The following is a 25,751-nucleotide window of genomic DNA, read 5'->3' on the forward strand; positions in this document are numbered from 1 at the left end:
AACAGCGAAAGTGCAGGCCCACAACTGCGTAGCCAGCACCTCTCTCTCCTCTCTCTCTACCCCAAAGCCAGATCCTCGGAGGTGGGAGACAAAAGAAGCAGACAAGTGAGTAAGGTGGTAAGGGCGCAAAAGTGCACGCAATGTAAGGTGATGCACACTGGGGGCACATGGGAACCAGGTGAGACAGGTACGTTCCTATCGTACGCCCCCCCCCCCCCCACCAGGTAACCTACATGGCCCCTCCCTTACCCCTTACTGTATCCACACAACACAACACTACCCATAAACATCTACTTTACAAATCAACAAACATCCCTACTGTCTTCCTCGTTCCTCCCATAAACCAAATTCGTCTTCTCTCCCTCCTAACCAATCAAATTTGCCATTTTCAACTCTCATCAAAATTTGCCATCTCCAACTGCACATCAAAATTTGCCATTACCAATTCATCATCAGTCCCTCCTAGGGAGGGAGAGATGGAATCACCCCAATGTCTCATCCACGTCGTGATGCGTCTCACAAATCCACACAGCGATTCATCTCCTGCAACAAAACAAAGAAAACACAGGTGTGGAGTCATCATCATCACCACAGGTAAGTGGCTGCGTATGGTGCGACAGGTTCATCAATCCTAACTATTTCCTAAATGACTTTAACAACTTTACACTACCCGGGGTCTTTCTCCGGCCAAACCATTGGCCCTCTTACACTACGGGTTCTAAAAACCAATTCCCATTGGCCAAACTGTGGTGCTCTTCAATTTGGGGTCTCACTCCCCCGATTCATCTCCCGGTGCCCTCGTACAATTTCTGGGCTGCGACGTGTACCTCTCCCAGTGGGTCTACCCACCTGCACACCTCCACCACTGCAGTTGCCTCCGAGCTTACCTGCTCCTTACCCTAACCTATCTACCTGGGGAAGGCCCTCTGGCGCTCTCCCCACTCCGTGCCCTCTCTGGCACTGGGCTGCCCGATCCACACCCGGGATCCTCAGGCACCCACTCACAACTACCGGCTCCCAGAGCCCACCTGCGGCCTCACCTGGCCGACATCCTCACAGTGGTGGAGTGCCCAACCAACTACACACACTAACAGGCTACACGCCCAGCCATTTCCACAACACTAATGCACCCATCCACAACACCATTCTGCAACCGCACCACAGATGCCAATATCCAACCACAATTTACCTGTACCCTCTACCTAACACTTACACTACCCGCCCCGGGTACTCGTGAAAGGGGTCCACTCTTCCCCCATCCACACCTTCGCACCATGCACACCACTCCGTACCACTTACTCCAACTCTCTCCACACACCTGTATTTGCACACCTGTGCTCTCACACCTGGTGCCACCCGCACCCTTCTCTCCCCAAGCGCATTCGCGCTGATCCACACACTCACTACTCACACACTGCTCCACACACCTGTCCAGTTGCACACCTGTGCAATCACACCTGTTCCATCCTCACACACACGGCATCATCTCAGCTAACTACTCCCTTCTGAAACTTGCGCTTCCCAGTCGTCCCTTTAAACTATTGCGCTCCCACGTCATTATCATCCACACTAATCTACCTGCGTCCCCACTACAGGTATCAGTCACTAACTAACCTTAACGTTACCTAAGGTCATCTTCTCTAGATCCCTACACACAATATCCTAACCCACCCGGGCTAGTTTTCACTGCCATACACCCCATAAGCTATTGCTCCTTTGCCCCACATGGGAAGGATGGTGGATTTGCCATCCCACCACATCGGGGGTCTCTCACTACCAATTTTGCACATCAAATTTCAATAAATCAAAAATTTGCCAATCACTGCCCATCATCTGCCAATCACTACTGCTAATCCTTTGCCAATCATCAAATTTTGTTTTTCTCTAATTTGGGGTCTAAAACACTAACCTCATCACCCAGTCGACTCACTAATACCTCTCGGTGCGCCAATTCCTGTCCAAAGCCCGGCTTCGTAAAGCCAAGCCATGGATGCTGGTTGTTTTGTGCCGGCGGCTGGATGCGTCCGGCATTCGGGACAGGGACGGGGGCTTACCCGGGCCGAGATCCCACGCACCACCTCGGCGTGGAGCCATCCAATGTCCCGATCTCGACCTGCCGGCACGTCTCCACAAAACGTGGTCGCCATGACGACCCTTCCTATCCAGCTGCCCGCTCCACCTAGTGGAGCCTGGACGCGGCCGTTCAAAGCGAGGCCCGGCACGCACCGAGGGCCCGCTTCGGCTAAAAGTCGCTCTAACCTCTAACCCGTTTAATGTCGATGCTTCACCTGCATGCTTACACCCCGCAGCCCGTTCCTTGCTCACACATCCAGCTGTGCCCATGCTCCTCGTACCCTTCCTTACACACCCAGGTACCCTCATTCCACTCACAGCCTTGGTCACACACCTGACCACCGAACACTTTGGCACACATTCGTTGGTCGCACACCTCACCAATACACCGCTTCGCACCCCTCCTCGGTCACCTCCTCTGTGACAATCACAGGTGTGCCCTCATTCGCACACCCAACCACGTGCCTCACCACCAATTCCAGCGTGCATTCCCACTCACGCTCTACCATTCCAGGTGTGCATCCTTCCATCCCAGGTGTACATCCTCGCTCACCTGTCACAACTAACTCACGCTCCATGTCACTCTCACTACTTTCACCTCCATTCCTGACAGTGCACTCACCCTTACTCTTGACAGCGCACTCTTTCCTCATGCACCTGTCCGTCACACACCTTTCTCGCGCACACTCTCCCGTTACACCCTCTGTAACACTCACCACAGGTGGACACTCTTCCTTACTTCTGACAGCGCACTCTTTCCCCATGCACCTGTCCGTCACACTCCTTTCTCGCGCACACTCTCCCGTTACACCCTCTGTAACACTCACCACAGGTGGACACTCTTCCTTACTTCTGACAGCGCACTCTTTCCTCATGCACCTGTCCGTCACACACCTTTCTCGCGCACACTCTTGCGCACACTCTCCCGTCACACCCTCTGTAACACTCACCATAGGTGGACACTCTTCCTTACTTCTGACAGCGCACTCTTTCCTCATGCACCTGTCCGTCACACACCTTTCTCGCGCACACTCTTGCGCACACTCTCCCGTCACACCCTCTGTAACACTCACCACAGGTGGACACTCTTCCTTACTTCTGACAGCGCACTCTTTCCTCATGCACCTGTCCGTCACACACCTTTCTCGCGCACACTCTTGCGCACACTCTCCCGTCACACCCTCTGTAACACTCACCACCCCGCGCTTCCACGTGCTCCCTCGCACACGCGCTACGACCGACTCACTCTCGCCAGCACACTCACTCCTTGGCACGCACTTTTTCCTCACACACCCCAGAGTCGGACTTTCTTGCACACCTCCTTTTTCGCACACCAGACCTGTCGCACACTTCACCAACGGCCTCTCACGAACACCCGGGTCTATCTCGACCCCCAAGCTTCTTAAATCCCCTGGCGCATCATACGCATGACCATATTGGTCACCACTTACACCGGGTCCTCTTCCTCTTCGCTTCTCCTCCATCACCTGCGAATCCCTCATCCGGTTAATGAGCACATCATCACGATCCAAACACAGACTTTGGACCAATTCTTTTATCTCCTCTTTTATCTCCTTCTTATCCCCTCTCCGTCGCTTCTTAATTTCGCTCATCCCTTCTTCCACTTCCTCTAATTTGTGCTTCACCTCTTTTATTCCCCGGTACGTCTCCTCAAGCTCATCCTCTAAGGCTACCTTGACCGTTTCCAGGTGCGTCCTCACCTGCCGGTCCTTCGTCTCCATTACCTCTATCACCTCGTCCAACCTCGTCGTCAGTCCCTCACGTACTATCTGACATTCCCTCTTTGTCGCTATTAAGTCGTTTTTTATGTCGTTTTGTGTCGCTTTTAAACCTCCTAATACCGCAGTGTTCCTTTGAACCTGCTCCGTTAGTCCTTTTTGTCCCTCCGTCAGCTGTTCCACCTCCTGCGTCAGGACCTCTATGCCCCCTTGTAACTTTACAGTCCCCTTTCTCACCTCCTTCTCCATGTGCTCCTTACAGTGCCTCACCTCCTCGCGCACTCCTCCGACCTCCTCACTCACTCCTCTTCTGATCTCCTCTCCCATCACTTGCATCTCCTGCCCAGATGCCACCCTCATCTGCTCCATTTCCTCCCTGTGAGCATCCAGTTTGGTTTCTACCCCCATTCTGACCCCCTCTATCTGCTGCTCCATTTGTTTAACTTCCCTTTCCGCTTGGTCCCTCATGTCCCTCAATTTGCCTTCCATACTGTTTTCTAACCCCTCTAACCCATTTTTCACTCCCTCTATCTGATTCTCCTGGGCAGCCATTCTATTTTCTACCCCCTCTAACCCATGTTTCACCTCTTTTATCCCGTTGTCTAACCCCTCAAATTTCTTTTCTAATCCCTCACCGGTACCCCTCATTTGGCCCTCTAATCGCCCACTATCAACCCTCATTTGGCCCTCCAATCGCTCACTATCAACCCTCATTTGGCCCTCCAATCGCTCACCCTGAGCATCCATCCGGTTCCCCATTACCCCCATTTGGTTTCCCAAGTCATTCCTCAGGTCTTCACTTGTCTGGACCATGAGCGCCTTTATTTGTTCCATAAATAGGCCCCAATCCATCGGCGGCGCTGCTACGGTCGCGGGCGCGGTGACCAGCGAGGCGCCATTTTGTGCGTTTGCTACCCCCGCTGTTTCGCTCTCCTCACGTGTCTCAATTTGGTCCTGGACCGACCCTGCTTCACTCTCCCCTACCGGACCCCAGCCGTCTTGATCCGCCATAGCGCGACTTTCAAAATTCGGGTTTTGTAAAACAAAACAAATTTCGGCCGCTCCAAATTTTGACCAAATTTTTTTTTTTTTTCTATTCGTTTTTTTTTCTTTTCAAAATTTGGTCGGGCCTCGAATCCCACTCCTGACACCAATTGTTACAGACGTGGCTTGGATGTTATTTACCGAGCGGTTTTATGGTATGACCACGTCTGCACAAGTTACCCGATTGTGCCCGAACGTTGACTAGTCGCGCGATGCTGGCTCAATAAGAAAAAGAAGACACCCGGCTGGATTACAATAACACAATACGACACCAATGTTTCAATTCTCAAGACCTCCGGAGGAGATTATATTCGTACGGAAAGGTCAGATTACAGGGGCTAGAGGTATAATCACAGAAAGACAGGCACTTAGACACACTCTTATATTAACCCCGGACAGACGACAGACAAACGGGACAACGGCTGACTCACACGGGGGTTGATGACAGGAAAGCGGGTATCGATGGCTCCAGGTCCTCCTGGGCTCGGGGCAGGGTACAGTATGGTCCGGTCCGGTCCAAAGATGCGGGGAGGTATCGTCGCGCTGGGGGTGGCGGTGGCTTCTCTCTCCAAGCTGAGGCGCATCTTTCGTCACGTCCGGCGCGGGGCCGCGTATATCCGGCGGGGAGTGACACGCCCTCGGCTCGTTAGCTCCGCCCCAGATGGAATCGGCACGTTGCTTCTCATTGGGTGCGTGGGGGGGTTACTGGCTCCGCCCCTGACGAGGAGCTGACAGCCAGCCCCTTCGGGGTAACGCCGTGGAGCGCATGGTCATGGCGGGTAACCGAGCCGGTGTGAGGACGCACACTCCCCGCCCCTCTGTTGTTGTAGTCGTAGTTGTAGTTGTAATTGTTGTTGTAGTTGTTGTTTGGGGAAGAAGATGGGAGGAGGTATGGGAAAGGTCCTAAACTCACTACTGATGCCATATAATCACATTCTGGTGCAACGAAGAGTCATAATTAATGGAAACGAGGCCTTAACTGACATAGATTAAGAATAACTAGGAAGATGTCCGAAAGTTGTCTACGTGTGGTGCGGTGGACCTGGGCACGACATTTAATGGGGGAATAAGGGGAAGGTCGGCTCTACTGATTGTTATTTACATGCAATGGGACTAGGGAATGGGGGATTGGGGAAAGTTGGGGAGTATTGGAGAAATAGGGGAATATTTACAAGCGGATATGGAGGCCAAATTCCATATTCGCAACAATATATATATATATGAAGGTTAGGTGAAAGCGGATCTGAGAAAGAAGGAGAAAGGTTGAAGGGGTATGGTGAATTAAACTTGGAAAGGTGAAAAGCAATGGCTGAAGAGGAAGGAGTTATGATGGATAGAAGGGAGGGGCGGGAGAACACGTGGGCACGGGTGGGCGAGGGGAGATCGTGAGGAGAGAAGGTAATTATTATTATTATTATTATTATTATTATTATTATTATTTAATTTTTGTATTTAAGTCATGAAAGAAAAGGTAAGAGATTAGGGGAAAGTAGGGGGTGAAAAAAAAGGTAATCCAGAGAGAAATCAAACGTGAATAACAAAAGACCATACGAGGCGACTGGGCAGGCCTTGAGGCTAACCAGGCCCCAAAACACGCATGACCAAATTGACTGACTCGTACACAATTTTGCACGAAATGGAAAACACGATCGAACCAGAAACACAGTAGACACATACACAGCAAAATAAAATACTTAACTTTGAGAAAAAAACTACTTAACCTTGATCGACGTGGACGAGCTCGGACGACACACAACCTCGCCCGGGAACCGGAAGCGGAAGTTAAACTCTTCTCCATATTATCATAATAAAGGTTATGTTTTCAGTTTTCACCCCTGTCTGTTTGTCTGTGAACAAGATATCTCAAAAAGTTATGGACGGATTTGGACGAAACTTCGTGGACCGGTTGTGTGTGTGACAAGAACGAATCGATTCGATTTTGGTAAAGATCTGAATATGGATTCGGACACGAGAATTATTTAATTTTAACTGATTCTTCACAATTGAGAGATCGGGTGAAAAGCGATATACCGTATAATATGATATTTCAATAAGTTATGGACGAGTTATGACTAAACTTGGGGGATGAGTTGCTTCGGTGACAAGAACAAGCCGATTAGTTTGGTCCGAACCCAAATCCGGCCTATCAGTGGGATACAAAACATAAACTGTTCAACCTGGCAGTGGTATGCGCTCTACCGAGTGTCGTTCTAGTTACTCCTGCCAGGGAGTAATGCATTCGCTCGTGTCCGTCCGTGTGTTTGTGAACAAGATATCTGGAAAAGTTCTGAACGGATTTGGATGAAAGTTGGTGGGATGATTGCCCTTGGGATAAGGAAGAATTAATTAGTTCTTGGTGAAGCTCAGGATATTATTCCGGATCCAGGAATTTTTTTGGGGAATTTTTTTTTTCTGTTTTCCTTTAAAAACCATTTTCTCTGCAATAATTGGACCAATTGAGAGAAGATTTTCACCATAGGAGGGACTCGGTCTGTAGAATATTTTAATAATAATTATGACGTCACAGGTCACGTGGTTCGGCCGCTATATTGTTTTGAGTGAAAAACACAAAAATCCAATTTTCTCCAAAACGCCTGAACAGATCGAGGCCAAACTTTGCAGGCAGAATCGCATACCCATGACGAACAAAAAAGTCAGCGAGCATGACGTCATGCATGACATGATTTCAGAGTTATGACGTTTTTAAGCACAAACCTTTAAAACCTAGCTCCTCCCTCATTTGTGATCCAATCGGGGGGAAACATCACAGATCTGTTCAGCATATCAGTCTACTAAAATGTCCTTTTGGAATTTGCGATAGGTCACGTGGTTTTGCAGACATCGTTAATTAAACGCAAATAATAAAAACATTTATATCACTTGAACCACTTAATTGATCGACGTGAAACTTCATACTGTAGTAGACGTCATGAAGAGTAACAAGTGTGCAAAATTTGAAGATGATTTGATGTACGGTCTGGAAGCTAGAGGTTATTGTGTGAAGAACAAGAGTCTTCGACTGTGGACGATTAATTAATTTATCACATGTACAGACTTGCAGGCATCGTTTGACACAATCTCCCAGGTTAATTTGAACCTCAAATAAAATTATAATTCCAGATTTGTCAATGGCTGTGGTATATTAACAAACGAATAAAACAGATTTGGCAAAATTCCAACTTTTAAAAAAAAGATCGCATGTTCACCCAGGGTTGTGAGAGGCTGAAGAAGAAGAAACCTCGCATAACTTCCCAACCCAAATGAATAATTCTGGTTCTGGCTCTGCGATTATCAGGTTTATTACTCCCGCCAGGGAGTAACGCATTCGATCGTGTCCGTCCGTGTGTGTGTGTGTTCGTATGTTCGTGTGTTTGTGAACAAGATATCTGGAAAAGTTCTGAACGGATTTGGATGAAAGTTGGTGGGATGATTGCCCTTGGGATAAGGAAGAATTGATGAGTTTTTGGTGAAGCTCAGGATATTATTCCGGATCCAGGAATTTTTTTGGGAATTTTTTTGGGAAAGATTTTTTTCTGTTTTACTGCATTAAACTTTTATTCTTATTCTTAAATGATGTTTTTCTCCTCTAATTCCGAGATATATCAAAATAAATTATCTGACAGTTAGGGCTTACTTTCTTTTTCATTTATTGTTTTGGGGAGAGGGGATGTTAAACAAAACGTATTATTCCAACTAAACCCACGGCGGGAGTATGCGCTCTGCAGAGTGGCGTTCTAGTTGCTTAAGTAATCAGATTATAGGTCTTCATATGGGAAACCGCTGCCGATTACTCATAATACTTTTTACTAATCTGGTTAAGGTAACATTAATCAGCAAAACATGCTCATCGGTTATCCTCTTTTGCTCCGGCTTCATCCCTTCCTTCTAAGGAATGGACACGGTACCTGGGTTTATCCTCGCTTCCATACTTGGAACCGATAATTTTTTTCTGCCATTAATTTCTCACTATAATGTTTTCGTGTTTTATTTGTACTCCTATTTTATGAATGCCTTATTTTGACGCTGACTACGTGTCTCGTACTCATATGTGTTTGATTTTTCATATGAACCATTTTTGGGTTGGTCGGTTTTGCATTACCATCTGAGCACGTGGCTTTGACAATCTCATGTGAGCATATGGTGGAATTGCAAGTTCAAATACCACATATTATTTTTTTTCTGTCCATTCTCTTCTGATGTCTTTTGGGGGTAAAATGAGAACAAGAAGCCTTGTATGCACGACGCTCCCTCTTTATTTGTTTCTACATCTTTTCCATTGGGAAGTGAGGCTCATCCACAAGCCTTGCTCTTTGTAAATTAAAATAAGGCAGGTATTCAGTCAGTGTAACTTGTCTAAGGATAAAATGAAAAGACTCCATCAAGAGCCTCTGGGTTAGGACCTTACCTGACGGTGATGATTTGACCTCCGTCCAAGACCACGCCATTCATTTGCGCGATGAATATGGCAGCCACGGCTTCATACAGTGCTGTCCCATCCATATTGATAGTGGCACCAACAGGTAACACAAATCGCGTCACCCGCCGATCAATGCCCAGGTTTTCTTCCAAGCACCGAAACGTGACGGGTAAGGTACCGGCACTGAAGAAACACGTTCACACCGAGTTAACTGGCATCTCGAAGCAAATTTGGCCTCAGCAATGTCAGAAGTTTTAAAACGATGAACCCAGAAATGTCAAATTGTTACTGAACTTTAACTTTGCCCAAGTAACCACCTACTTATTACATATGCAAGGGAGAACGAGGGGGCGGGTCAGGTTGGTCTAATGAATCATCACATGTTAGGAAATGGGAATCACCAGATATTTAATTGCGATTAAAATCACGTTAATTTTTCTATTTTTATTTTCTTTTAATTCCATGATATTTGGAGACGTAATACGTTTTTATGTACGCAAAGCACCAAAACAGAACCTGGAAAAGTGGGGAACAAAGCTTACACCTGACCATGCACCAAACTAAAACAATGAGAAAAGCGAGGGCTAAACAATGCAAAGAAAACAAAATGAACTACAAATAAATGGACACCCAAAAAGGTTTGATAAACAACTAGGGAGTTCATAGAACACCTTACCCCACACAGTGTTGAGAAAAGGGACATGGGAGGGAATTTTAATCTCTTGCTTTGCATTCCCGTACACCTTTATCGGAATCTCAATATTCTGCAAGACTGAGAGCAAATTTGGCTAATGGTACAGAAAGAAGGACATTTATTTATTTATTTATTTATTTATTTACTTATTTACATGCAGCCTATGGCTGCTTCACTGCATAATTTTCTGGGGGCGTGACTGTGCTGCTGATGCAGTGCCCCCCTTACCAGCAAACCGGTACTCATTTTGCCGACCTGGGAAGGATGGTCAGGCTGAGTTTACCCGCTTGGTGTTAATTCAATGGCAGGACAGGGGCTTGAACTCAAGACCCTTGGACCTCAAGCGAGGCACCGTAACCGTGAAGCCAACACCAGGCTATACATCGAAGGACATGGTACTCTAACAACAACCACACTAAAAAAAGAAAAAAAGAAGATTGACCGCATAATACTGAGTATAATAATGAGTAAAAAAAAAACACTGAGTATAATAATGATATAATAAAATAATAAATAAAATAAATAAATAATATACCTCTTCCTTATAATTCCTTCTTATATATAATTCCTTATAATATAATTCCTTATACTATACCTATTCCTTCCTTATAATAATAATATATAATAAATAATAAAATAATAAAAACTGAGTATAATAATGAGTCTGACCTGAAAACAGAGAGACCACATTTCATCAAAAATGGAAGATCGTGACAAATTGTCAAGTCTACTTATGTCCTCATGTGTATTGTCCTCAGCACTGTATTCGAGCCACTAATACACCTTAATCGGATTGTCAACGACAGAACAACCTTTTCTCAATTGGTGTGTTTTATCCCCCAATGGTGAATTAAAAAGTGGAGCTTTAACTGCAGGATTATCAACAAAAAGTTTGAGAGGTATAACAGACGGATTTCATTTGGGGATCGCATCAAGTCACAGTGGTCCATGACCAAAATCAGCACTTTACAATAAAACATAATTACTCCGCACGCGTGAATACAAAATAATACAAAAAATAAATAAATACGTGAATACAATACAAAAAAAATCACTTTGTCTGTCTGTTTGTCCATAAACGTCAGTTAATTTCAGTCGAATGCTCAACTGTATTTTGAATACGAATCGAACATGAATCGGAAAACGAATCTGTACTTTAGCAATGATCTGGCTCTTAATTTGTCTGGGACCGCATATGTGCAGAGAGGAGTGACGTAATACTTATTACTCCTGTCTGTCTGTCTGGCAGTCAAACAAAATTGAAAATCTAATACATAAAAGGAGCTCGGTCTCGGTGTACGTCGGTGTGACCGTGCGTCCGGCTGTCGTCCGGTCATATAATCTAGTCATTCTAAACAGGAAACTTACTGGTTTTAAGGATGTCATAAAGGACACAAACAACAGGCACGAATAACTAATGTAACATGTTAAATCGGGTGGTGTAAAATACGCTGCATCAATGGCGACTAACTTCCGAATTTTGTTTCTACAACCTTTAAAATCTTTGTTTTATATCAATTTAATTAAATATTTGAACATGAGAACACAAATCTGTCTTGGCATTTTCAAAAACCTGCCGCTTTGTTTTTTTGTATACAAGATCGAGGCTCGTGCAAGTGCTAACATTGATCACAAAAAGACAAACTGACACATAAAACATATAAAGGGAGCGGGAGAACATGATGGAGAGCAGGGGAAGCACAAACACAACATTTGAGAGCAGGGACATCGGGAGATCTGTGGGAGGGAGAGGGCTTGGGAGGAGGAGACATAGGAAGGGGGGGGGGGGGGGGGAGTTGGGAGAGGTATAAAACACATGGACACTGCTAGGACTTCCAGGAAAGAAGTCGGTATTTCGAAAAAGTGTATGGGGTGAATTAACGGGGGTAGAAAAGATCAGGGTTTTGGATGGGGGAAGATAAGAGATGGTGGTGGACAGCTGTTTTAAAGACCTGGAGGGAGGTACTTGGAGTACTTGGACTTAGCAGTACTTGGACTAAATATTGCCGTATTTTAGATCATCTCGAGCATTCAAATTTGCCGCTGACAGACCCCACCCACGTCATTATTTTTTTTTCAGGACGGTGCGGGGTAAGGTGTTCTATGAACTCCTTTAGTACAAGAACAGACATGATGAGTGGCAGAATCACTCGAAGGTTTGGAAGGAAGGCGATTTGTATACACGTAGGATGGCACAGATATATACCGCTATCTCTGGGCAAGGCCAAGGGAAATTATTCATCAAGACCATTACAGCTGGACCTTTCAGAAAGAAAATGAAGCAAGACAGCTATTGAAATCCTATCTTTACGAAGAACATCTTTCACGGCATTAATGTCCTTAGTAGACATCACAAATCGTCACATACTCTAGATGACGATGGCTACAGTCAGGTATTCATCAATAGTATCAGAGGGAAAAGCTTTCTTGAAACTTTGCTGAACCCTCCCCCCAATAACGACATTTTTGCCCAAATATAGAGTGCGTTGCATGAGCGAGCGTATGGAGGTTCTTTCTGGAGTTGGATTAAAGTATAGGCAAGTGTTATTCACTACAAGAGCTATACACTAGAAGTGATAACTCCCACCAAAACATTGGGTGTCCTTGAACTGGTGATATTCACATTGGTGAGAATGCTCGACATAATAATATACAGTATATTCGTGTGTGTGTGTGTGTGTGTGTGTGTGTGTGTGTGTGTGTGTGTGTGTGTGTGTGTTGTATCTGTCTTGTTTTCCTTACCTTGATGCAGTACCAAGGGCTGTGACCCAAGCCTGGAACATTCCCAAAAAGAAGACATAGGGGTTTTTCCGTGTAAAGGCGAAGTAGAGCAGGGGAAGGAATATTGCACCATGGATGATCAAACCAATAATGACAGTGACCATGTACAGTCCCAGCTGCTGAGCAACGACCTCTAAGTGTCGATGCCAGCAATTTTACCGCAGATGAGAGAAGCAATGCCCAATGGAGAATACCTGCAAACAAACACACACCAATTTTCACATGGCATGACAATTCTTTAGTTGACTTCAAATAAGGATATCCTTTTCAAATACAGTCACGTGAAAAAGTAAGTACACCCCATGTAAAGTTTTGACTTTTTCAACATATTTCAACATACAGCTATTTGATCTTCATTTCAACAATATTGATAGATAAAGGTGATATAATATAACAAATATCATGAAACATTTACATTTTGTAGTCCATTGTGTAATTTAAATAAACATAAATGCAAATTTCGCATGTGGAAAAAGTAAGTACACCCCTACATTTATCACTACTTCAAATACCTAAAATTAGAATCAGGTGCACCAGCTCAGGTGCAAATGATTAGAACATCGTTAGAGAGGATCTTGGAGGAACCTGTCTTATTTAAACCTCAGGCATTTCGTTTGGTTTGCTCTTTGTTGTTGAAGTGTGTGGCGTCACCATGCCGATATCAAAAGAGCTATCTGGGGCCTTCAGAAAGAAGGTTATTGATGCCTACGAGTCTGGGAAGGGATTTAAAAAGATCTCCAAACAATTTGAAATCAATCATTCGACTGTCCGGAAGATGATCTACAAGTGGAGAAGATTCCAAACAACTGGCAACTTGTTCAGGCCAGGCCGCCCCAGCAAGTTCAGCCCGAGAGCAGACCGCAAGATGCTGAAAGAAGTCTCTAAGAACCCCAGAATGTCATCACGGGACCTCCAGGTAGCTCTTGCCACTGTTGATGTCAAAGTGCACGAGTCCACCATTACAAAGAGGCTGCACAAATTTGATCTACATGGGAGGTGTGCCAGGAGGAAACCTTTGCTGTCCAGAAAGAACATCAGGGCAAGACTAAAGTTTGCCAATGAACACCTATGCAAAGACCAGCACTTCTGGAACAATGTGCTCTGGACAGACGAGTCAAAGGTAGAGCTATTTGGCCACAGTACCAGAAGACATCTTTGGCGAAAAGAAAAGACAGCATTTGACCACAAGAACCTGATACCAACTGTAAAGCATGGTGGTGGAAATATTATGGTTTGGGGCAGCTTTTCTGCATCAGGGCCTGGGCAGCTCACCATCATAGAATCCATGATGAATTCTTCATTGTACCACAGGGTGCTTGAGGATAATGTGAGGCCATCTGTCGGAAAGTTGAAGCTCAACCGAAGGTGGACCTCGCAACATGACAATGACCCGAAACATACCAGTAAATCCACCAAGTAATGGCTGAAAAGAAAGAAATGGAGGGTTCTGGAATGGACAAGTCAAAGCCCGGATCTAAATCCCATCGAGATGTTGTGGGGGGATTTGAAACGAGCTGTGCATGCAAGAAACCCCTCAAACATCGCACAGCTGAAAGAATTCTGCATAGAGGAGTGGGCAAAAATTTCTCCCAGTCGATGTCAGAGACTGGTAGACAGTTATAAGAAACGCCTACTTGAGGTTGTTTCTGCCAAAGAGGGCAATACCACCTATTAGAGCCAAGGGTGTACTTACTTTTTCCACATGTGAAATTGGCATTTATGTTTATTTAAATTATACAATGGACTGCAAAATGTAAATGTTTCATGATATTTGTTATATTATATCACCTTTATCTTTCAATATCGTTAAAATGAAGATCAAATAGCTGTATGTTGAAATATGTTGAAAAAATCAAAACTTTACATGGGGTGTACTTACTTTTTCACGTGACTGTAAGTGGCACAGACGCACCCTCGGCTACCCTGCAGTACTCATGGAGTGGACAGAGGTTTTAGGGAGTAAAAAATAAATAAATCGTCCTGGCGTTCAGGTTGGGTGGAAGACCCCAGTTCTCTCTGTATAAATGTGTATCGTATACCACTACCTGGTAAAGCCAGCATTACAAGTCAAAATATATGATACCATGGACATCATAAAAATGGGGGAATTAACCCATTCTTTGCTGGGATATTTACTCTGCATCATTGTGAAGGCATTGCAAGGACATAAACGTACACACACACACACACACACACACACACACACACACACACACACACACTCTCCTCACCACATGATTAAGATGACCAGTTTCATGATGATCTCATTGAGGATGCTGAAAAACTGAACCATTGGCTTGGCTTGCTCTCCCATCTTGCTCATGATAATCCCAAATGCAATGAAAAAGACAATCAGTCCTGAAATGAAATAACAAAAAGATAAAAATTCTTTTTTTCTTTTTTTTTTTGTATACTGAATCGAGGCTCGTGAAAGAGCTAACATTTACTTCACAAACAAATCAACCAGACAAACAAAATACCCAAAAAGAGGGAGCGGAAGACAAGATGGGGAGGGAATGGGAAGCACACAAACACAACATCCGAGAGCAGGGAGATGTGTGGAAGGGAGAGGGCCCGGGGGGAGGAGGCATGGGAAGGGGGGGGGGGGGGGGAGGGAGAAGTATAAAACACAAGGACACCAAGGACCTCCTGGACAGAAGTTGGGATTTGAAAAAAGTGGAATTGGGGTGAAATTAGCGGGGGTAGAAAAGATCAAGGTTTTGGATGGGGGAAGATAAGAGATGGTGGTGAACAGCTGTTTTAAAGACTTGGATGGTGGAGTGGGATTGAAGAGAGTGAGGGAGTTTGTTCCAGAGGCGGGAGAAAAGAGGAATGAAGGAGTGAAGGTGAGCAGAGAGTCTTGATTTTGGCAGTTTAACCATAAGAGGGTTGCAGGCAGATCTTGTGCGACCTGTAGGATGGAAATGGAAATTAAATGGAATGAAAATTGCTTATCAGAGATTATGTGATGGATAATATGTGGCCTAGCATGATAGCCAGCCGAGAGGTATGCACACCTGCCTCTGGGATACCTAGGCTGGGTTTGAATCCCGGCCTGATTTCGTCAGCAATATCTCATCAGCATTGGAACTTCCTGTCAAGTTTATAGTTTAGGCCGATTCCCACTTGGGGAGTTTATTCTTCCTCCATATTGCTGTTTAATGTCAAAGTTATTCGGATGAAAAGTGACGATTTTTCAGATGAAAATTGATGATTTGAGAAGTTTTACCTTCGGTTGACCTTTGACCTTTTGACCTTAAACATATATGGTTTCCCAACTCCATGAGGCACTATGTAATTACTGTTTAATTTTGAAGTCAATCAGTTGAAAAATGACAATTTTAGAAATTTGACATCAAGATGACCTTTGACCCCAAAATTAATAGACTTCTTCCTTATGACCCACTCTACCATCTCATGATGTTTCGTGAACATCAGTTTAATATTGTGACCCGTAAGTGATTGGCACCATCATAGAATGTCTTCTTCAGACAGACAAACAAACAGACAGACAGACAGAATGAAAAATCGCTCATAGAGCAACACTTGGCAAAAGAGAACAAAGCAGAATGGCACTCTGTAGAGCATCCTTTTGACCTCACAAATAATTGGTGGTTGAATTCAGTTAGCTGAAATGAAAATCACATTAAAATTCCAAGTCAATCGGATGAAAATTGAGGATTTTAGAAATTTGAAATTGTTGTTGACCTTTGACCTTTTGGCCTATGCTGATCTCAAAAATAGTTGGTGGTTGAATTAAGTTTACCGATATGTAAATCCTTTTCAAATTTCAAGTCAATCGGATGAAAATTGAGGATTTTAGAAATTCGAAAAAGTGGTTGACCTTTGGCCTATGTTGACCTTTTGACCTCAAAAATATATAGGATTTTGTCGGAACATAAACTCTACCAGTTGGTGTGGTTTCGTGAAGATCGGTTCAAAATTGTGACCTGTAGGGAAGTATAAGTGAGCGGACAGACAAACACACACACAAACCGGAGTGATCAACATACTTGACCAAAAAAAAAAAAAAAATTTGCCAAGTAATAACGAACAAGACCAACCAACATACTAGAAAATCTTCGATTTTGCAAGTAACAAACAGACAGGGTTGAAAACATAGCCCCCGCACACCTTCGATGGTGGAGGTAACAAGATATATTGACAGCATAAATCCATGAAGCACACTTAGATGTAAAAGACTCGAGGAACATGTTGATCCCAGAGGAACCATAAACCCATCAGGGAACCAGAGATCCTCACCTAACACATTGATGCCATTTTTGAATTCCAGAGTTTTTACAATGACCGTTTCTACTTTGTCATTGTCCATACTCAAGTTGAAGAGAGCTGTGCTGGCAGTAACCACACTAATGGAGGTTGTGTTCTCAATGTTGTGGTCTTTAACTTCGACGTCTTCTTCGGTGATTACCGTTTGGATCTAAAAGAAGGAAACAAACAAAAAAAAACCAGGACAGCCACATTATGAAGCAGGTAACCAACCAGTCCATATTGAATATCTAATGAGTTGATTGTGTTTGCTGTTTCTCAATAAAGCCAGGTAGCACATAATAAATACAATAACAAGAAGACGTCATGCGGAGCACGATTCTTGCAAAATACGCCCCCCCCCCCCCCCCCCCGTCCCCAAGAAAAAAATTCCATTGACACAGCAAATTGTCCATTTCATCAAGATTAAAATTGACAATTTTGATCAAAGCTCGGGTCAATAGGAAGAAAAGTGACGATTTTCAGATGAAAAATGATGATTTTGGAAGGTTGACCTTGAGTTGACCTTTGACCTTTTGACCTCAAAAATAGTTGGTTTCCCTATTTAGTGACTCGATATACAAATGCTGTTCAATTTTCAAGTCAATTGGATGAAAATTGACGGGTTTTCAGATAAAAGGTGATGATTTTGGAAGTTTGACCTTAAGTTGACCTTTGACCTTTTGACCTAAAAATAGTATCTTTCCCAATTTAGTGACTCGATATACAAATGCTGTTCAATTTTCAACTCAATCGGTTGAGAATTGACGGCTTTTTAGATGAAAATTGATGATTTTAACAATTTGACCTTGAGTTGACCTTTGACCTTTTCACCTAAAAAATAGTATGTTTCCCAATTTAGTGACTCGATATGGAAATGCTGTTCAATTTTCAAGTCAATCGGTTGAGAATTGACGGCTTTTTCGATGAAAATTGATGATTTTTAAAATTTGACCTTAAATTGTTGACCTTTGACCTTTTGACCTCAAAAATAGTTCATCCCCAATTTAGTGACTTGATATACAAATGTTATTCAATTTTCAAGTCAATCGGATTTAAAATGGTGATTCTAGAAATTTGACCTCCAGATGACCTTTGACCTCAAAATCAATAGGCTTCTCAATTGGGACGACTTATACAACGTGGTGAAGTTTCGTGACGATCGGTTTAGAATTGTGACCTGTAGGCCGGTGACAAACAGACAAACAGACAAACAGACAGAACCACAAACGGAACCACAAACGGAACCGACCAATATATTTGAATATACTGATTGATATCAGTTACTATCGAGTCTCATGCCGACTCAAAAATCTTCGATTTTGCAAGTAATAATGGGTCAATTGGTTTAAAGTATAATCACGTGCAACAGCATATAATAATCACATGATTTGTTTTCATTCAGGAATAAAGTATTGACATCTATCATGTATCGGCCTGGTGTTGGCTTAGCGGTTAGGGTGCGGGCTTGGGATGCCAGGGTCCCGGGTTCGTAATCCCGGTCGATTTGTTGAATTAACGCCAGGGGGGTTGAATCAGCCTGTCATCCTTCCGATGTTGTGCAAATTGAGCACCAGCGTACTGGTAATGGAGGGCATTGCACCAGTGGCACAGCTATGCCCACAGAAAATGATTCAGCCAATCAGCCACAAGCTGCATACAAACCACTTCTGTGTTTTTATCTCATTATTTTTCGCAATATCCATCCTCAACTTATCGATCTACATTTTGATCTCAACCAAGAAAATTGCCTTCTGAATTGTCCTTCAGGCAGTGGATACAACAACAACAACAACAACAACATGCATTTTAAGGCTATTTTCCCTGCTAGAGCGACGGTTAGCCTTGCGGGCCCCATGACAATCTTCTCCATCTTGCCTTATTTTCTGCATCTCCCCTTGTTAACCAGTGGATGTGGCTATGTTTACCTCTTCGGCAGATGCAAGATGTCTTTCTTTATGAATATGCTGCAGTTTATTGGAAAATATGTTTTTGGACGAAGTTTGTTCTAGTGGCGAGTTTGGTGACCCTTTATGGACATTTCATGTCTGATGTTCATCCTTGCTGGGGTTGCACCTCAACTCCAAATCATCAGGGTGCCAGATCTCATGCCGACTCATGATTCGACTCTGACTCTGCGTGATCAAAAGGTGTAGTGGAAGAGGTCTTAAAGACCGTGCAGGAAAATCATTGAGCGGTCAATCAGAGAAGTTAGTAATGGTGAAGTCTGACAGACAGTCGACATGTGTCCGGGGAACCTGGAGAAAGAAAGATCGATATGTTTACGGAGCAGTCTGGAGGAATTCCATCATCGGTCTCTCCGGCAGAGAGATCGACGATGGAATTGGGCGAACCATCATCGGCTACCAAGGCAGGAAAATACTGTAGGCCATGCTGGGAGAAGAAGCATCTCCAAGTGCAGAAAAGGACTCAGTAGGCCTTCGAGATTGATATCAGTTACTCAGTCACCCATGGAGATTGATATCAGTTACTCAGTCACCCATGGAGATTGATATCAGTTACTCAGTCGGCCATGGACATTGATATCAGTTACTCAGTCACCCATGGAGATTGATATCAGTTACTCAGTCACCCATGGAGATTGATATCAGTTACTCAGTCACCCATGGAGATTGATATCAGTTACTCAGTCACCCATGGAGATTGATATCAGTTACTCAGTCACCCATGGAGATTGATATCAGTTACTCAGTCACCCATGGAGATTGATATCAGTTACTCAGTCACCCATGGAGATTGATATCAGTTACTCAGTCACCCATGGAGATTGATATCAGTTACTCAGTCACCCATGGAGATTGATATCAGTTACTCAGTCACCCTGGAGATTGATATCAGTTACTCAGTCACCCTGGAGATTGATATCAGTTACTCAGTCGGCCATGGAGATTGATATCAGTTACTCAGTCACCCTGGAGATTGATATCAGTTACTCAGTCACCCATGGAGATTGATATCAGTTACTCAGTCACCCTGGAGATTGATATCAGTTACTCAGTCACCCATGGAGATTGATATCAGTTACTCAGTCACCCATGGAGATTGATATCAGTTACTCAGTCACCCATGGAGATTGATATCAGTTACTCAGTCACCCATGGAGATTGATATCAGTTACTCAGTCACCCTGGAGATTGATATCAGTTACTCAGTCACCCATGGAGATTGATATCAGTTACTCAGTCACCCATGGAGATTGATATCAGTTACTCAGTCGGCCATGGAGATTGATATCAGTTACTCAGTCACCCATGGAGATTGATATCAGTTCCTCAGTCACCCATGGAGATTGATATCAGTTACTCAGTCGGCCATGGAGATTGATATCAGTTACTCAGTCACCCATGGAGATTGATATCAGTTACTCAGTCACCCATGGAGATTGATATCAGTTACTCAGTCGGCCATGGAGATTGATATCAGTTACTCAGTCACCCATGGAGATTGATATCAGTTACTCAGTCGGCCATGGAGATTGATATCAGTTACTCAGTCACCCATGGAGATTGATATCAGTTACTCAGTCACCCATGGAGATTGATATCAGTTACTCAGTCACCCATGGAGATTGATATCAGTTACTCAGTCACCCATGGAGATTGATATCAGTTACTCAGTCACCCATGGAGATTGATATCAGTTACTCAGTCACCCATGGAGATTGATATCAGTTACTCAGTCGGCCATGGAGATTGATATCAGTTACTCAGTCACCCATGGAGATTGATATCAGTTACTCAGTCGGCCATGGAGATTGATATCAGTTACTCAGTCACCCATGGAGATTGATATCAGTTACTCAGTCACCCATGGAGATTGATATCAGTTACTCAGTCACCCATGGAGATTGATATCAGTTACTCAGTCACCCATGGAGATTGATATCAGTTACTCAGTCGGTCCATAAAACAGCCAGGTGGGCCTTTTGGATGGTTATTGATGAAGGGTGTGATGTTGTTGTTGTTGTTGTTGTTTCATATGCAGCCTGTGGCTGCTGGTTGCATCATTTTTCTGGAAGCACTCATATGCAGTTGATTCACCCTTATTCGGGCTCATCAGGCAACACATCACTGTTCCATCCACTTAGTCGCACTGAAGTATTTTCAGCTTATATACTGATACTGGTTAATGATGCACCTCTAACTGTGATTGGTGAGGCCGGCATATTGTATCTGGTACCAACAAGTGTGTACGTATGAAGTGAAATCGGGAATTAGGATGATACTGGGCAGCCAGGAGGCATCACCGTTGTTTTAAGCAGTAATTTATTAAAATCCTTGTCATCTGGGGTAACTGGTGAGGTGAGAGCTGATTGGATATCCCCTACAATTATGGATGAGAGACATGATTGGATCTTGTTATTTATAGGTTGCTCCTGATGACTCCATCTTTGCTCTTTACTTCTTCTGGTTCCTCCTGATGACTCCATCTTTGCTCTTTACTTCTTCTGGTTCCTCCTGATGACTCCATCTTTGCTCTTTACTTCTTCTGGTTCCTCCTGATGACTCCATCTTTGCTCTTTACTTCTTCTGGTTCCTCCTGATGACTCCATCTTGGCTCTTTACTTCTTCTGGTTCCTCCTGATGACTCCATCTTTGCTCTTTACTTCTTCTGGTTCCTCCTGATGACTCCATCTTTGCTCTTTACTTCTTCTGGTTCCTTCTGATGACTCCAATGCAGTATTTGGTTTTCCATTTCATTGGCATTGCATGTGGTACATGCTTGGGAGCCTCGGTTGTGTGTGTTTTTTGTCTGCACTGTCGCTGATGACTCGTCGACAGGTGATAAAACTGGTCCGGCAACTGAGGAGAGTGTGTATCATTGAGATTCTCATTAGTGGGGCAGCTTAGGTAGTGGATGGGGACATGCCGGATAAAAGCACCAAAATTTTATCAGGCAATCTTCAGGGTCCCAGCTATGATTATATAACCGGCGCCAAGCGATACGACCACTCTTATTTGATTTTTTTTTTTTTTTGTGAAAAATTGTTTTGAAAATTTTGGGAAAATTTTTTTTGGGGGTTTTTGGAAAAGAAATGGTTTTATTGCAGAAATGAGAATCTTTTCCGAACATTTTGGTGAAATTGTTTTTTAAATCGAACATCTAGAAGTATTTTAAAACAATATTTGAAAATTAGGTGTCTCGGGTGCATTTCCTCAATTTGGAAAATTTCTTGAAAAATTCTTGGAAATTTCTTGGAAATTTTTTTTTTTTTTGGTTTTTGGAAAAGAAATGTTTTTATTGCAGAAATGAGAATCTTTTCCGAACATTTTGGTGTAATTGTTTTTATAATCGAACATCTAGAAGTATTTTAAAACAATATTTGAAAATTAGGTGTCTCGGGTGCATTTCCTCAATTTGGAAATGGTTCTTGCAGCGTTTTGTGGTTCTTGCACAAGGATACCAATGAGGTCTGACTTCTTTCCTTGGCGCAGTTTTCCTTTTTCAGATAGAGAAGGGAGGTGCGGATGATTTTCATGCTGGAAGAAGGTTCCCATATCTGTATCCCTGTTCTGAGCAACTATGTACAGACGAGAGAAGAGGGACACATCATCTTTCAACAGGGAAACATCCTCTGACTGCCTCCTCTTCCCCTTGGATGGTGACCTGAAGAGAGGCAATGAGTTCCTCTTCACAGGCTCATGGATGGACTGCCTTCGTTCAGTGATGATAGCCTTGTTGTAGCTGTCGTACTAAGCCTTTCCCACTTCTTCTATGGTATGCACAGTGTTGGCCACAGATTCTTCAATCACATGCCGCGTGTCGAGTGCAATCAGCTCGCTTCCTTCATCTAGGAACGGGTTGCTCATCTCGTTGATAACTTGAATAAGGCCCAGTGTTTGCTCGTGAAATGTCTTCTGCGCAGACAGACCTTCTTCGTGGTGCTGGCGTTCATCTTCTGAGATGGCAGTGTACTCCCGCTCAAACTCAGTGAGAATGCGTGCCTGCTCAGGTCTGGCGATCATCCACTTCTTGAAGGCTGGTGGGTTTTCAGTCAGGCCGACTGCTCCTCCAGGGCCCTTCACAAGCTCATTATTTTGTTCATGGGCTTGGTCGATCGGAATGCTGGAGAACCTTCTGGCTGTCTTCTGAACAACCCAGTTGCCTCTGACAATAAACTCCTCTTCGATTGTTGGAGGGAGGCTCTCCATGTCGCGGATGTGGATCGGGACCCATCTGGCATAATTATGGTGGTCAAGTGCGAAGAACCATGGTGCCAGGGCTTTCAGAGACTCAACATACAGGGGAAAGTCTCTTTCTCTGTGAGCGCGAACGAAGGTGAGTCCCAGGAGCTCAATCCTCAGGATGGTGTCCCAGTACTGAAAGGTTGGACTCTTCGTGATCATGCTTTGTTTCCAGTCCTCTTCTGTCCTATCTTCAGTTGCTGCACCAGCAGCTCCCTTCAGGTAGGCATCATTTTGCAGCTTGGAGAGTGCCAGAGCGCTGACTTGGTGGGCATGCCTGGTTCTCGTCAGGTGTGATGCCTTCAGGAAGGATTCAGCTGTGCCAGCAGAGGCTATGCCTGCCTGGTTTATTGCTGTCGCCCATCCAGATCCGTCTAGGTAGTCTCCAAGTGTCTTCCACACCGCCATCTCCAGGTGGAGTCCGCCGAACATGACAACATACTGGTCTTCACCGTGTGTGGTAGGCCAGTGCCACTGAATGAACTTGGCAAGCGCATACAGCGGAGCATCCATTGCTATTATTGGAATCTGTCCAGGGTTCAGGAACTGTGTAGATTCACGGATGACATCCATTCCATGCTTGATCATTGCAGGTGTGGCTGCCTTCTCATTGAAGAGAGGCAGAAGTTGAGTGATGGCAGCTTCTACTTCTTGAGCAGGACTGTTTTGAAACGAGGCATGGTAGGCGGACCAGGCTATACAATCTCCCTTGACCACCTCTTCTTTTGCCATGCAACATATAGCAACATATAGCAGATATAATTTCAACATATAGCAGATTTAATATAATATGCATGTAATTAAATAAAAATATATAAATGTCTATTGTGCATGCATCTTGCTGTTCGGATCGTTTGGCGCCGGTTCTAGCATTGAAGCTTAGATGCTGAGGAAAATGCACCCGAGACACCTAATTTTCAAATATTGTTTTAAAATACTTCTAGATGTTCGATTTAAAAAACAATTACACCAAAATGTTCGGAAAAGATTCTCATTTCTGCAATAAAAACATTTCTTTTCCAAAAACCAAAAAAAAAAAAATTTCCGAGAAATTTTCCAAATTGAGGAAATGCACCCGAGACACCTAATTTTCAAATATTGTTTTAAAATACTTCTAGATGTTCGATTTAAAAAACAATTACACCAAAATGTTCGGAAAAGATTCTCATTTCTGCAATAAAAACATTTCTTTTCCAAAAACCCCCAAAAAAAAAATTTCCAAGAATTTTCCAAGACATTTTCCAAATTGAGGAAATGCACCCGAGACACCTAATTTTCAAATATTGTTTTAAAATACTTCTAGATGTTCGATTTTAAAAACAATTACACCAAAATGTTCGGAAAAGATTCTCATTTCTGCAATAAAATCATTTCTTTTCCAAAAACCCCCCAAAAAATTGTTTTCCAAAATTTTCAAAAACAATTTCACAAAAAAAAAAAATCAAATAAGAGTGGTCGTATCGCTTGGCGTCGGTTATAGAATCATAGCTGGGACCCTGAAGATTGCCTGATAAAATTTTGGTGCTTTTATCCGGCATGTCCCCATCCCTTTGAAATTCGGTGCTAAGCTGCCCTACGACATGTATAAGCTGCATGTGGAGGCCTGCAGCTGTAGAAGAACCCAGGTATAGGATTTGAAAAAGCAAAGGATTCACCTTGTGTAGCTTTTCTTGGTTGCTTTATGCAGCTTTCTTTGGTTGGAAGAGCATGGGGGGGGTGTATATATATATATATATATATATATATATATATATATATATATATATTGTTGCGAATATGGAATTTGGCCTCCATATCCGCTTGTAAATATTCCCCTATTTCCCCAATACTCCCCAACTATCCCCAATCCCCCATTCCCTAGTCCCATTGCCTGTAAATAACACTCTGTAGAACCGACCTTCCCCTTTTTCCCCCATTAAATGTCGTGCCCAGGTCCACCGCATCTCACGTAGACAACTTTCGGACATCTTGCTAGTTATTCTTAGTCTATGTCAGTTAAGGACTCGTTTCCATTAATTCTGACTCTTCGTTGCACCAGAATGTGATTATATGGCACCAGTAGTGAGTTTAGGACCTTCCCTTACCTCCTCCCATCTTCTTCCCCAAACAACAACAACAACAACAACTACAGCAACAACAACAACTACAGCTACAACAACAACTACAACAACGGCGCGCGGGGGGAGTGTGCATCCTCACACCGGCTCGGTTAGCCGCCATGACCATGCGCTCCACGGGGTTACCACGAAGGGGCTCCCTGTCAGCCCCTCGTCAAGGGTGGAGCCGGTAACCCCCCCGCACGCACCCAATGAGAAGCAACGAGCCGATTCCATCTGGGGCGGAGCTAACGAGCCGAGGGCGTGTCACTCCCCGCCGGATATACGCGGCCACGTACCGGACGTGACGTGAGATGCGCCCCCAGCTTGAGAAGACAAGAGAGCCACCTCCGAGCGCTGAGAGACCTCCTGCATCTTTTGGGCCGCGCTATCCTGTCCCTGAGCACAAGGTGCACCTTGTGCTGGCCATCG

The 25,751-nt window shown here is 44.0% G+C and overlaps 1 protein-coding gene across 1 annotated transcript in view; it reads right to left on the bottom strand.

The window, feature by feature from the left end:
- SLC1A2 (solute carrier family 1 member 2) overlaps window positions 1-25,751 on the bottom strand; it is a 192,731-nt gene that overhangs the window by 37,173 nt on the left and 129,807 nt on the right. The window contains 5 exon segments of the mRNA XM_068125411.2: window positions 9,262-9,456; window positions 12,710-12,887; window positions 12,890-12,942; window positions 14,980-15,106; window positions 17,012-17,189. Coding sequence (XP_067981512.2) covers window positions 9,262-9,456; window positions 12,710-12,887; window positions 12,890-12,942; window positions 14,980-15,106; window positions 17,012-17,189 — 731 coding nt within the window.

The sequence above is a fragment of the Myxine glutinosa genome, chromosome 8 (assembly GCF_964187855.1).
Source record: "Myxine glutinosa chromosome 8, kmMyxGlut1.1, whole genome shotgun sequence".
NCBI classification, from domain to species: Eukaryota; Metazoa; Chordata; class Myxini; order Myxiniformes; family Myxinidae; genus Myxine; species Myxine glutinosa.